Raw genomic sequence first — 12,710 nt, 5'->3', positions numbered from 1 at the left:
GGGGCCGGACTGTGCCTGAAGCAGCTGGCCGTGACGCAGGGGGGGGGTCCCGATTTCGGGGTCCCGACTCAACTGAGACCTTTCTGCCTTTCTCCTTTCCCAAGTGCGCTGAGCTGAGGGGATGCCGGGGCCATCCGTGCAGTGAAGTGTGCCGGTGCTCAGCGCTCCATCGCTGCGCTCTCTGCTTTCACCACCGAGTGATGCTATTTAGGGCAAGTCGGACCAAAAATGAGTTCATTTCCTTATGTTTTGGGAAACTCGTTCTGACTTAACACGCAAGCAATAGTGAGGTATCTTGAGTTTTTATTTCAACCCTACTCCACAGGAAACATCATTCGCTAGTGTTATCTTCCTCAGTTTTGCTTTTAATTTGATCCAGTACTGTGTTAAATATAAAATACTGCTTGACCAAGAATGGATGGTGAAAAATACAAGATGCTAAAAAGGGAGCTCCTTCACAGACGTTACGAATTGTTTAAAATTAGTACGAAATAGGCTGACAAACAGATAGCATGTTGTGCATCCTGCCCCGCTGTAGAAGGAAAGGGCACATAAAGGAGAGGCTCAGCATGGGGATAGGCAAGTGGTGATGTCCTCAGTGCGCTCTGTGGTGGCCTCAGAAAGGTCCTTCTGGGCTGCACGTCCCCAGGACGCTTCTGAGATTAATGGTGTGGGACAAAGCCCAGGGACAAAACCCCACGGGCAGCCTCTGCCAGGGGATGTTGCAATGGGGCTGATCCTCGGTGTGGGGGAGGAGAGCTGGGTGCACTCAACCCAGTGCCACCATGTACCACTGGTGACAAACTCAGTGACAGATGGAGCACGGTGCCTGTGAATGACCAGCCATCCTCCAGCTGCTCCACAGCGCCCAAACTGAGCCCTGTGAGATTGGTCACTGTCTGCACCCCCAATTTACAGCTGGGGAAACTGAGGCACGGAGTAGAGTAATGACTTGCCAGATAGCAAAAACGGCAGCTTGCAGTCTTGGACCTTCTATTCTGACCCCAAATTCACCCCACAAACTGCCCATCACTCAGTGCTCAGTTCTTCCCTCTTCTCCCTCCCACAGGGCTGAGAAGTGTTGGGCAAAGGAAAAAGGCCTCATCCTGGGGACTTGGGGGAAATGATGACAGAGACCTCACCAGGTCCATCCCCTCCTGTCCCCAAGACCTCCTGTCACCCTGAGAGCCCTCCAGGCTGAAGGCTGCTCTGGGACACCAAGGGCAGAGCCCCAGCAGCCCTGTGCCAGGCTGGGACGCAGGGCACAGCCCCTTCTTGGAACCCTTTGCCTATGGAAAAAGGTTTTTTTTTTTGCCCACATGAAGACCACAGCCACCATGTCAAGAGGGGAAGAGCATCTGGGAAACTTCTCTTTGGTAATTTGCTGCAAAATGGCACGGCTGTGTGGAGCCACTACCAAGGCCTTCTCCTGGGATAATGAAACCAAGGCTGAGCACTTCAAGCTCCAGGATCAGGACAGCCCAAATGCAGCCAGGTGACACCGAGAGCAGCAAGGAAACCAAGAGACCCTAGGAGAAAACAGCTGGAAGGGCTCTAAGGGCCTGTCCAGGGGGAACACACCGAGACGTGTGCTTAATACTGGTTTGGAGAAAGGGTTTTCTGGTGCATTGGAGTCTGGAGAACGCTGGAAGAGATTCAAGTTTCAATGGCAAGTAAGGCTTTGTTGATTCAGGACCTTCCTGTCAAGAGCATGGGAGGGGAAGGCTGATGCTGAAGTGATTTCTGACCATTTGTGGACCAAGCAGGTGTGCCAATGAGCGCTCCACTCAAGCCTTTTTTAGGGGGCTCCACTCTGCCTCCGCAGGCTGGGATGGCTGTGAGCTTGCTGCAGGTCCCCAGGGTGTCACCAGCCAAGGAAGTGTGGGGACACGGCCCCAATGGGATGCTTGGGGTTAGCAGGGTGAGCGAAGCTCCCCTATTGCCTGCAGCCCTTCAGGTGGTCACCATGTTATGAAAACATTGCCTAAAAAAATAAACAGTTCTCAAGGTTAAAAAAGAAAAATCTGTTTAAAATCAAAATCATGCAGGGGGCAGCAGGAGGCTTCGGGGTGAGCCCACGGCCCGGGCTCCCCTCCCTGCTCCCCTTCCATGTCCCCATGGATGCGAAGTGTCCTTAAGGCGTCTATCGGGACGTTTTGGCCTCCAGTGCATCGGGCCGGTAGAGGTACCTCCAAATGGCATAGTAATGGATGCCAGCTCCAGTGGCCACAAAGAGGTGCCAGATGGCGTGGGCGAAGGGGATGCGGCCATCACTTTTGAAGAAGATCATGCCCAGGCAGTAGAAAATCCCGCCGGCCACCAGCTCTGGGAGGCCATCCCTGTTGGGCTGAGAGAAAAGCACAGGGACAGTATGGTCACCACCAGCAACGTGTCAGAGCCTCGTCCTACACCAACCCCTCCTTATGGCCAGCAGCTCAGCTTTGCTCAGATGCTCTCAATACAATGAAGCATGGAGAGCAGCTCCTTTGGAGACGGCCACGGGCACACGCGGTACGTGCAGGGCACCCGAATCGCAATCGAACCACATCATCTTTGATGATCACCTCATCCATCACCAACTGCCTGCAGGCTGGACCCTGCCAACCTCCTGGAGCATCCCAACCCCACTGGACATGCCCTCGTGCTGAGCCCACGTGCTTCCCAGCATGGCTTACCATGGAGAGGATGACCAAGGCAGGGAAGAAGCCCATGATCACGTAGCACACCAGCTCCACCAGCTTGTACCTGCAGCCAATGGAGAAGGTGCTTGGAGGCAGGGTCGGATTTTACATTTATATCTCATCCATCTACGGGTGCCACCACAGGAGTTCCCACGTCCAGGCGCGAGCTGGCAGCTCGTACAGAGGGTTTTGGAAAGGCTTTGGGGGCTTTAGCTTTCCATTTGGTGCCACCCCGTGGAAGAACACAGTCATGACAGCACATCCTCACTCCCACATCCCTGCCACAGAGCTGCAGCCTCCTAAAAACACAGCGTACGGGGTAAGGATGCGATCCTCCTGCCCAGGAGGCTGCCCAGGGACCCCACGTCTGTCTGCCTATCCGCGCGTCTCCGTCTATGGCCTCTCTCACAGTTGGACTGTTGCACGGGGGCTTTTGGGGAAGGAAGGGCAGAGCTGGGCTGGGGAAAGGCACTGACCTCTCGTGGAAGAAGAACACGTAGACGGTGCCGACAGATGCCATGATCCAGATGATCCAGCGCATGTGGGAGGCCCAGGGCCCCAGCTCCCTTAGGTTCAGCCTGCAAGACCCAGGGCTGCGGTGAGGGGCACCCCAAATCTTTTGCTGCACCCCAACCTGCTGCTGTGCCCCATCTTTCTGCATCCCAACCTTCTGCTGTGCCCCAGCCCTCCTGCAGGCAGGAGGTGCTGGAGCAAATGGTTCCCTTGCCCTTCCCACCCATAACATCAGCTGAAAGTGGTTGAAATGCAGAGAATGGGAAGTTCTAATGAAAACGTGCAATCTCTGACCATTACTTTTGGGCTGGTTTCTGCCTTCTATTAGGACTGAGCACGCCGGGCACTCACCATGGAGCATACGATGCTGCAATGAAGAAGTAAATCACCATCCTGTCAAACATGTGCAAGCAGTGCTCCACGGTCCTGCAGGATGGACATACAGATGGAGTCAGAGCCCGTGGCACTGTGCTCTGTAAAACCAGATACGTTTGCAAAAAGAAAAGAAAATGCTTTTTCCCATTGGCATAGCTCAGAAAAACTTTGACCAAGAGGATTTGGGCTGTGCTACAATTACAGACACGAGATTGAGCCCCCAGTGGGCAGACCTGGTACCTGAGATGCCTCTTCTTCCAGGAGATGGTGTGGAAGATGGTGGAGACGATGAAGAGGCTGGACAAGCCAAAGCCATAGATCCAGGCTGAGATGGTCTCCCACCGGTCGTCGGAGAGGACGTAGAGGATGGAACTGCCGAGGATGCTGGGCAGGATCCAGAACTGGGAGGAGAAAGAGCCTGCTGGTCACAACTTGCATGCCCACTGAGCAGTTGATCTATGGTCCCCGCACTTCACCACACAGAAGTGCAGGCAAGCAGGGGCATGGAGGAGGAGGAGGGCACGAGGAGGACCAGCACCTCTTAGCCATGCCGTGGGCTTGGAGCAGGAGCCAGAAGCTCCTCGGGGGGCTCACTCCCATCACTGTACAGACAGCCCCATTGCTGCTCCTGGTGTGAAAATTCTCCTTCTTAGGGGGAGCCATGCTTTGCCAAATATTCCTACTCTGCTGAGGGCCATCCGAAAAGGACCATCTCACACCAGGGCTGGAGCAGGAAGGAGAGCATTCCCAGAGCACCAGGCAGAGCTGCTCATCCCAACCCTGAGACCCTCAAGGGCTGCAGGGCTGATTGCTGATGTTTTTAGGTGACCCCCGGGGCCGGGCACTGTCCCATACCCCAGAAGGGGACACAGACTCACCGCGTGTGTGGCACAGTTGGCCGCATGCTCGTAATCTGTCGGCTGGTACCTGCGGTTGGAGGGAACACGGTGGTTCATGAACCTGCAATGGAGCAGGGAGAGAAACACATCAAGGAATGGGAGGACTGGGAAAGCCCTTTTGGAGGGCAGGGTACCACCTGCACCCACCCCATAGCCCCAGCAAGTGTCCCAGAGCTGATCGCTGCTGGGGAAGCCATGCCATGCTCCCTAGGAAACTTTCTTCTTTTTTATTCTGGTTCTCTTTGCCTGAAGTATCGGATTGCTCCTGGCGTGCAGAGGAACGTATCGATTTCCCCCATCAGATCAATGCACACGGAGCAATAAAGAGCTGTGCCAGCAGCCCACTGCCGGGTAGGTGGTGCTGTACTGGGAGCAAATTCAATGCGCGTCCCTGAAAGCAGCCATGCCCCACTGCCTTCTCCAACAGGGTGAGCATAGAGAAAGGGAATAATGGGCCATCCTTCCCTGTCTGCCTCTCATAAAGAGTGATTTGAAGATGCTTTTTGCTGCAGATCAGACCAGGACAGCCGGGTGCAGGGGCAGGAGATGGTCTAATTGCTCCCTGACCCTGTTTGCTCTGCACCATCTGCAGCATGTTTCACAGCACAGCTGTGCACAGCCAGGGGCTGGGGGTTGGCTGGACCTTGCTGCAGGGCTGAGGGTGACCCTGAGGGAGAGAAACAGAGGGGTTCAGCTCCCTGTGCTCTGCAAATAGAGGGGATGTTGCTTACAATGTACGTTAGACCTTAAGGAAACCAGTGCTGCCCACAGCCAGGACGCAATTGAGTATCCCTGGGACTGCCCCCTCCACCCCTGGAGATGCCACCTCCATCATGGGGACACTGGGTTCCCCCCATTCCACCAGGGCCACCAGGGCTGGCTGCACTCCCCATGCCCCAGCCACGTCCCCCCCTGCTGGAGGCCACCGCTGCCCCACGTTGCCAGGAGACTGTCCCCAGGTCCCCCTCGCTTTCTGCTTCTCTTTCTCTTTTCCCTTTTCATAACCAGGAGAAGTGGGGCTGCAGGCCCAGACGTCCCTCGTGACGTTGCAGTTGCTGGGGTAACATGCACACAGCCTTTCCTTGCATTTATTTTTTTAACAGAGCCCCGCGCCTGCTGCTGCTCCATCCTGACCCCGTGGCGGTGGCTGTGAGGGGCACAGAGGGGAGGTCTGTTCCCACAGCCCTCCCAGCCCTTTGGGCAAAGCATTTCAGCAAACACTGCGTGACTGCAAAGCCCAAAAGGCACAGAAAAGTTTAAAACCTCCGTGATGGGAGCACGAGCCTATTCTCTTCTTTGGGACAGCGCATGAGAAGCAGAGCACCCCAGGGTTTAGCACAGCCCTCAGGGCTCCCAGAATCGTTTTGCTCCCAGAATTGGTGGGGACCAAACATGGGTCACTGCTGCAGCCCCAGAGCTGTGCCTGCCCTCCCCGGGCCCCTTGCCCAGCAAGGGAGACTGAAAAGGGCCCAAGCACCCGGCTCAGCCCAGAGGAACAAAGAGCCCCTTGTCTCCAGCAGCCGGGCCAGAGCACAGAGACAGCTTCCCAGGCTTGCTTCTTTCTCCTTCTCTTTCTCCCACTCTGTTTTTTTTGGTTTTTTTTTTGTTTTTTTTTTCTTCTTCTTGTTTTGTAGTTGTGGGTTTTTGTGTTTTTGTGGGTTTGGGTTTTTTTTGTTTTTTTTGTTTTTTAAAGACTTCTGTCCAGGAACAGAGTTCTGACCTCAAAAAATCAGCCAGCTCTGCCTGGCTTTGCCAGTGCTGGGAAAGAAGAAAGTGAAAACAGGGATCAGTTAAATGAATCCTTGGGACGGCTCATGGGGGTGTATTGGAGTGTCTGACATTGTTCTGTGTCGAGCTGTATACATTCCACATCTCATACATCTCTGCATCAAAGAGTTGGGCACAGCCAGCACATCCTCTGCCCACCAACAGTCAATGCTGGGTGCTGGCAGGTGAAGGGAATGACCTGGAGCAGCTGATTGCTTTGGGTTTCACCTGTGAATGGCTTATAAAAGGGCAGAGCTGACTCAGAGTTTGTTTTCATGCTTTTGGAAGTGGGAGCTGCTTTGTTGTGCCTCCTGCTCAAGGAGAAACAGGGTTGCACCCTGGTAGCGGCTTACTGCAGTGAGGATGGATGGAGAAAGCAACAGCCTTTACTGGATGCTGATGTGGTGGTAAGATCCTTCTGGGTGTTCCTTGATAGAGCAAGGCTTGGGAGCATGTGTGTGCTGTGATGTGTGCAGTGCAGAGATGGAGCAGATGCGGCCCTGCAGGGCTGACCACCCCACACCCTCTCTGCACATGGCCTGTGTTTGCCCTAATGAGCCTGGAGGCAGAATACCTTGTGCTGATGCCAGGGCTTGGTCTTTGGGCTTGTGGTTGTGCACATGCTGCTACAGCACCCCTCTAAGCTGGGACTTGGTGTGCACTGCTTCTTTCCCATAATCTGATAAAGCTCCAACTGCAGCTCCTGTAAGAGGCTCCATCCTCTTGAGCTCCTTTGCAGCTCACAATCAGCTCAGTGTGCTGCACGTGAAGGTGCAGAGGAGGGCTTACATTCTCCATGGGGAAGCAAAAATGCAGAAGCTGATGCTGCCTGGCACTGCCATCTGTGGAGCTGCCCACGCAGGCATGTGCCCCATTGGAGCCTCTGCTCCCATGTGTGCTCCTACAGAACATATGGTGCTCCTTTAGGTATGGATACTTATTTTTCTCTCCGGCAGCTTTCTGCTCTCTGTACAGACAGCATCTCCAGCTCTTCTGAAGCAACTCGTGACCCCGCAGCCACAGCAGAGCTGTTGTTTATTCACAGCAGATGGGATCTGTGAGTGCTTCCCAAATAACTTTCTGAGCTGGGACTTATTGTTTCATTTGGTCCTGGCGAGCCCTGATTAGTCACAACATGACTCTGATCCCCCAGGTGCTCAGTGGATGTTTGCAGGGCTGCTTCCAGGGCTGAAAACTCCCCTTATTTGCTATTTGTTTGCTGGGGAAGGAATTGGGCATGCTTCTCACTGCCTAGCCTGCATCACTGTGAGCACAGAGGTCAGTGGTACGGTTCCTGAGCATTCCCTCCCTGGCTGAACCATTTCACCAGCCAGGAAGCAGAATGGTTTCAAGCAGTATCATCTGCACCAAAGTGCAGTGTAGGAGCACAGCTTTGGACCCCAACTTTCCTGGAACTCAGGACTGCTCAGCTCATTGGTGACTGAAGCAAGCACTGTGATGTTGGTGGTATTTGGCCTCATCAGGAGATATCCCATAGAGCTCCCCTAACTCAGGATTACGAGCACTGCATGAAAATGTTTGTGGCTTAAGGTTCAGTTTCACCTGGAAAGTTCCAAAGGGTGCCTGAGTCCTGCAGAGCCCGCATCTCCTGTGCACCAGTCAGCTACGCTGGGCAGTGCCTCACGTTCCATGTATGCACTGACTGCTATCTCATGGAATGGGCCAGGGTGAGCTGTGCCAAGGAATCACATCAGGCTGATATCTAACACCAGCTGGAGGATGGACGTGGTGCACCCATTTCTCAGCTGGAAAAGAGACTGCCCTTCCCCAGCAGCATTTGACTTGGCTGCCTATGGGGCTTGCACATGCAGTGATTTCTGCCTGCTCCCCCGACCCATCCCAAAGGAAGGAGATGGATGGTCTGGGGGGGGATGTCCCCATCTCCAACCAACTGTGCTGAGGATGCTGTGAGCACTCATTGCCTTCCCAGTACCTGGATGCAACAACTGCAATCTGGACAAACTTCATGCATGAGTTCTAGCAGTGCTGACTTCAGAGGGTGAGTCAAACTGCTTCTAAGCTGAGTCAATATTTTGGTGGGATGTGGTGATCCTATTTTTCATGGGGTCTCTCTCGGGGTTCCCCGGTCAGCACTGCAGGTCCCAATGGGCACAGTGTGACCCATGAGCAGCCCCTGCCCCTCCAGAGCTGCCATCCTAATGCTGAAAGCATTCCCCTTCTCACTGCTTCATCATACGGGCTGCGGGGGAAGTAGAGATCTTGGAAAACAGCTCTGTGTGTGTGGGAGCAGATGAGGGCTGCTTGTGCTTCCTTTACAAAGCAAACAAGGAGAAAATGCTCCCAGTGCAATTGCTCTGCCTAGGCTGAGTCTTTGTGCATTTGGAGTCTGAACACCCCAATGCTTTTGCTGCCTTCTGCACTGATGGCTCCCAGAGATGCACAGGATGGGACCAGTCTGTGTCTCCTTGCTTAGCAGGGAGCATTGAATTTCTCCCCTGACCTTTCACTCCATCCCTCAGTGCTGGTGGATGTGGCAGTGCTCGCTCACATTCTACATGCCATGCAGACAAGGCTGGAGCAGGCACCTATAGACAGTCCTGTCATGAGGACTATCCTGGCTGCTGCTCCTCTGTGCAGGGCAAGACAAGCAAATGCAATAAGACGTGGAGCCTCTTCTGTGGGCAAATCAAATCCTGAGCCTGTACCACTTAATTATAGTGATTCAGTGCAGGCTGCAGCTCCCAGCAGTGCCCTCACCCTGGCTGCTCTACTCCAGAGCTGCAGGACCTGGCCAGATGCAGCCGCTCCCCATGTAATCTTGTTTCCTTTCAATTACAGTTCCTGATGGCCCAATGTTGAGAAGCATTTATGTGCCTGCAGGGAGACCTGAGCTGAACTGCTGTTGCACACAGGCACCCAATAGAGAGCCCACAGTGAAAAGCGAGCCAAAGCAGCACAGGGTAAGGGAGGGATCGTTTACTGGCCTGTGACCTGGCCCCAATGGGTTCCAGGGATGATGTGACCACACTGATCCACTGCTACAGTGGGAAATGGGGACACCCCCTCTGCCTCCCTTCTTTCAAGAGCAGTGCTCCATCCCCAAAGCCCACCTGAGAGCACTCAGTGCCCTCCAGCCCTGGGTTTCTCCCTGTGGTTTTCAGGCTGCTCCTGCATTGATCCCATTGCCTTTCATCTCTGTTGAAACCACTGCAGCTCCCACCCAACAGGTCGTTGTGTTTTATTTATTCCTGCTGGCAGGTGTATTGATGGCCAAGTTCCTCCTTTCTTGGTCCTCACTTGAAATTAGATAAAAGACATTAAAAATGGAGCTGTTCCAGGCCTTTCCACCACAAAGGAAACTTTTTGCTATATTTTCTGAGGAATTGAGAGTTCTTTACCCTCTGGAAAGATATGACAAGATGCTGATGATGCCCTGAAGGAGCAGTGCTGATGTTGCTGCAACTCCCACTCATGCTTGTCCCCGTCACCCATGGCCCAATGGAGCTGGGGGAGCTGCTCGCATGAGAGAAAGAGTGGTTTTAGGGTCTCTTTTGAGGTGTGGTATGGAAGAGCGTTTAGAAAGAGAGGAGAGCTGCTATGTGGAGCCCAGGGGGATGGGGATTAGTGAATGGTTATTTTTAAGCACTGGGGTAAGAGGATCTCTGTGGAGACATAGGGAGCTCTGGGTGAGCATCACATGCTGGTGACCACATCAGTACGTCATGGGGTGAGAGCTGGGGGAGCGTTTATGTCGCCCTGCTCCCCATCCAGACTCTTGCACCCAGTGATGGATCAAGAACACCCCGAAGGCCTGACCCTTCCCACGCCCTGTACTCCCATTCTTGTGCAGTGTCCTTTCCAACACACTCATTTAACAAGCTGTTTCCATAAGGACCACAGCAAGCTTTAAGGATGCTGATTTTGGGGGAGATCGAGGGACCAGGATAGCAGATGGACTGTGATGGGGAACAGCTCTGCTTTGCTTCTATCCCTCAAAGCACAGCTGCCATGAAACAAATGCACTGTTTTCTCCCCGTTCTGGGTGCACTGAACTTGGCTTGGCTCCATTTTCCAATGGCCCTTTGCAAGCTGGCTGGGAAAAAAATGTTTGAGTTCTGTTCTCGGGAGGAGTTTTGGGCCAGGTGCTGCCTCTGCGTCTCCCCCCAGTGAAGGCAGTCAGGGGTTCTCCTGCTTGGAGCAAGAACATCACCACCCTTCCTTTTCATTTCTTTCTGGAGGGGGGGTATCTGACCCTGACAGCAGCACCAGGACTTTGCTGGGGCAGAAACAGACATTGGTGACCCCCGAGACTGCACTATTTACAGAGCTCTGTGCAAAGATGGAAACATCCCCAGGCAGGGAGCTGAGGACAAAGCCTGTCCCAGGACCTCCCTAGCATCCTATGGCCAGACATTACACAGCCCTTAGGTTCCCCATAAGCTGGTAACTCCCATGGGGGTCAGCACTCAGCAGTAGGTCTGTGGCAGCTGAGAACTGAGCTGAGTGCCCTAGCAGTGGGAGGAGAACAGAGTTAAACCCAGTGGGGAATTCCAGGACCAGTCCTTAGACCCAGCACCCCCTCTACCACCTATTTGGTCCACGTGCCTTAGGCTGGTGGCATATGAGGTCGGTAGGTCCAAACGGCAGCAAACCCCATCCCTGCTACATGGAGCGATGCTCTGAATCCCTTATGGTTGCAAAAAGGAACAGGCATCCTTATCCTGAAAGACAACGTGTGCCTGCAGGTGAGGGGAACAGCCTGCACCTGCCCTGCGCTTTGAGGCACTCAGCACCTTTTGAAGGTCTCTCAGGGTTCGATTTGGGTTCTGGCTTGATCCAAGGGGCCGGGGCACAAAGCAAAGCAATCCCCGCGCCGAGGGCTTTACCTGGCGTAGCGCGTCTTCTGGAAATCCAGGGCTCCGGACGCCAGCATCGCGGCGGTGCCATGGGGCGTCCCGGGACGCGGCCACGGGCGGCTCAGTGTGGGGTGAGGAGCCCGGGGGTCCCCGAACCCCACGAGGGTGGCGATGCCCTGCGGACCCGCAGCGACTTCATGGGTTCCGTCGGGTCCGAAATGCCGCGGAGGAGGAGAAGAAGAGGGCAGCCTCGCCCCCCTGTTGCACAAGAGAAGAATCCGGGGAAAAACAAAGGCGACCGAAAGGGAGGCAGCTGGAGAGGCAGCCAGCCCCGCTCACAGCCAGCAAATGGGCAAAGATGGGGAGGAGAAGAGGAGGGGGGACAAATCCCGTCCCGCTCCGCCTGGTCGCGGCAACCTGCACAATCTCTCTTATCCACCCAGGCAGCTTTAAGCACAGCTAAAAATACCCCCCGCTCATAGACACACACCCCCGGCGGATCAAATAGCAGCAGATTTGAATTGAAAATGTAATTAAAGCGAGGGATGGAGGGAGCAGCGAGCGTGGTGGAGACTGTGGGTGCCTTTTGAGGTGCCCCTGCCTGCCCTCCCCCCCCCCCTCCAGCCCCCCGAAGGGAGACGTTCGGCTTTGATTTTGCTTTTCTTTATTTTATCGGGGGGATTTTGTTCCTTCTGTCCCACGGCTTTCTGTGAGCTGATGGTTTTGCTCCAGCTGTCACAGAGGGGTGTGCAGGGGTGCGGACCCACGAGCCTCCATCCAAAGCCTCCATCCCCTCCCAGTCCCAGGTTGGTTGTTGAGGCGCTGATACGCACCTGCAGGAGGCAGCCGGGTCACCGTCCCTGCAGGTGTTCAAGAGCGATGGTGAAGTGGTGCTGAGGGACATGGTTTGGTGTCATGGTGGGAACGGGTTTGAGCTGGACCCGGTTACCTTGGAGGTCTTCTCCAACCTTTGTGGTTCTATGATGAGGGTGCCTTCAGGCTAGCAGGTGAGGGACAAGGAAGGGGCCATAGGGACAGCAGAACCTGGAGGAGGGGAGCCCTAATGTCCCCAAATACAGTTTGTCCTTACTGATGCTGTAACAAGGGTGATGGGACGAAGGGGGAACATCTCCATGTGCCACAGGCGTCTCCTCGAGCAGGGTGTACTCGTATGGTTGTTTCCATGAAAAATCAATCGCACGCGGCTCCACAGAGCCAAAGCAGTTAAAAATTTCCTTGAGAACATCATTTTCCATCAGTTCCAAATCATGCTTTGAAGCTCCTTTTTGCATCCAAGTGAACACTACATCCCTGCAGCAGAGGGGCATCTGTGTGCTATGTAATTCAAAGCACCAATTAACTCTGTGCAACCCCCTCCAAGTGCAGCTTCGTTCCCTCCGTGGGACGCATGGGAGGGGGATGCTCCATGTGATGGGATCCACTGGGCTCAGCTTCTTTGCATGATTTCCAGCGCTGGAACCAAGGAGGGGACAAGAGAATGAATATGTCCCTGCTCCAGGGAGACCTTCCCACTGTATCTGGGCCCTTGCTGTGGGTGATGGGTTCATGCTGCCATGCAATGAGATCACTCCCAAGCCCTCTCCTACGCTTTGGGGTTTGTTTTTCCAAGTTCCTTC

The 12,710-nt window shown here is 54.4% G+C and overlaps 1 protein-coding gene across 1 annotated transcript; it reads right to left on the bottom strand.

Moving 5' to 3' along the window:
* Window positions 1–2,143: 2,143 nt before the first annotated feature.
* MMD2 (monocyte to macrophage differentiation associated 2) lies at window positions 2,144–11,150 on the bottom strand (the record flags this gene model as incomplete). The annotated part of the gene is made up of 7 exons (XM_079543149.1): window positions 2,144–2,347; window positions 2,676–2,745; window positions 3,158–3,259; window positions 3,546–3,620; window positions 3,810–3,970; window positions 4,448–4,529; window positions 11,104–11,150. 7 exons carry the CDS (start codon window positions 11,148–11,150, stop codon window positions 2,144–2,146), a joined length of 741 nt encoding a protein of 246 aa, XP_079399275.1.
* Between the last annotated feature and the right edge of the window lie 1,560 nt (window positions 11,151–12,710).

The sequence above is a fragment of the Tetrao urogallus genome (genome assembly GCF_951394365.1).
Source record: "Tetrao urogallus genome assembly, chromosome: 15".
Lineage (NCBI taxonomy): Eukaryota > Metazoa > Chordata > Aves > Galliformes > Phasianidae > Tetrao > Tetrao urogallus.
This window is presented reverse-complemented; position numbering and strand designations above follow the sequence as displayed.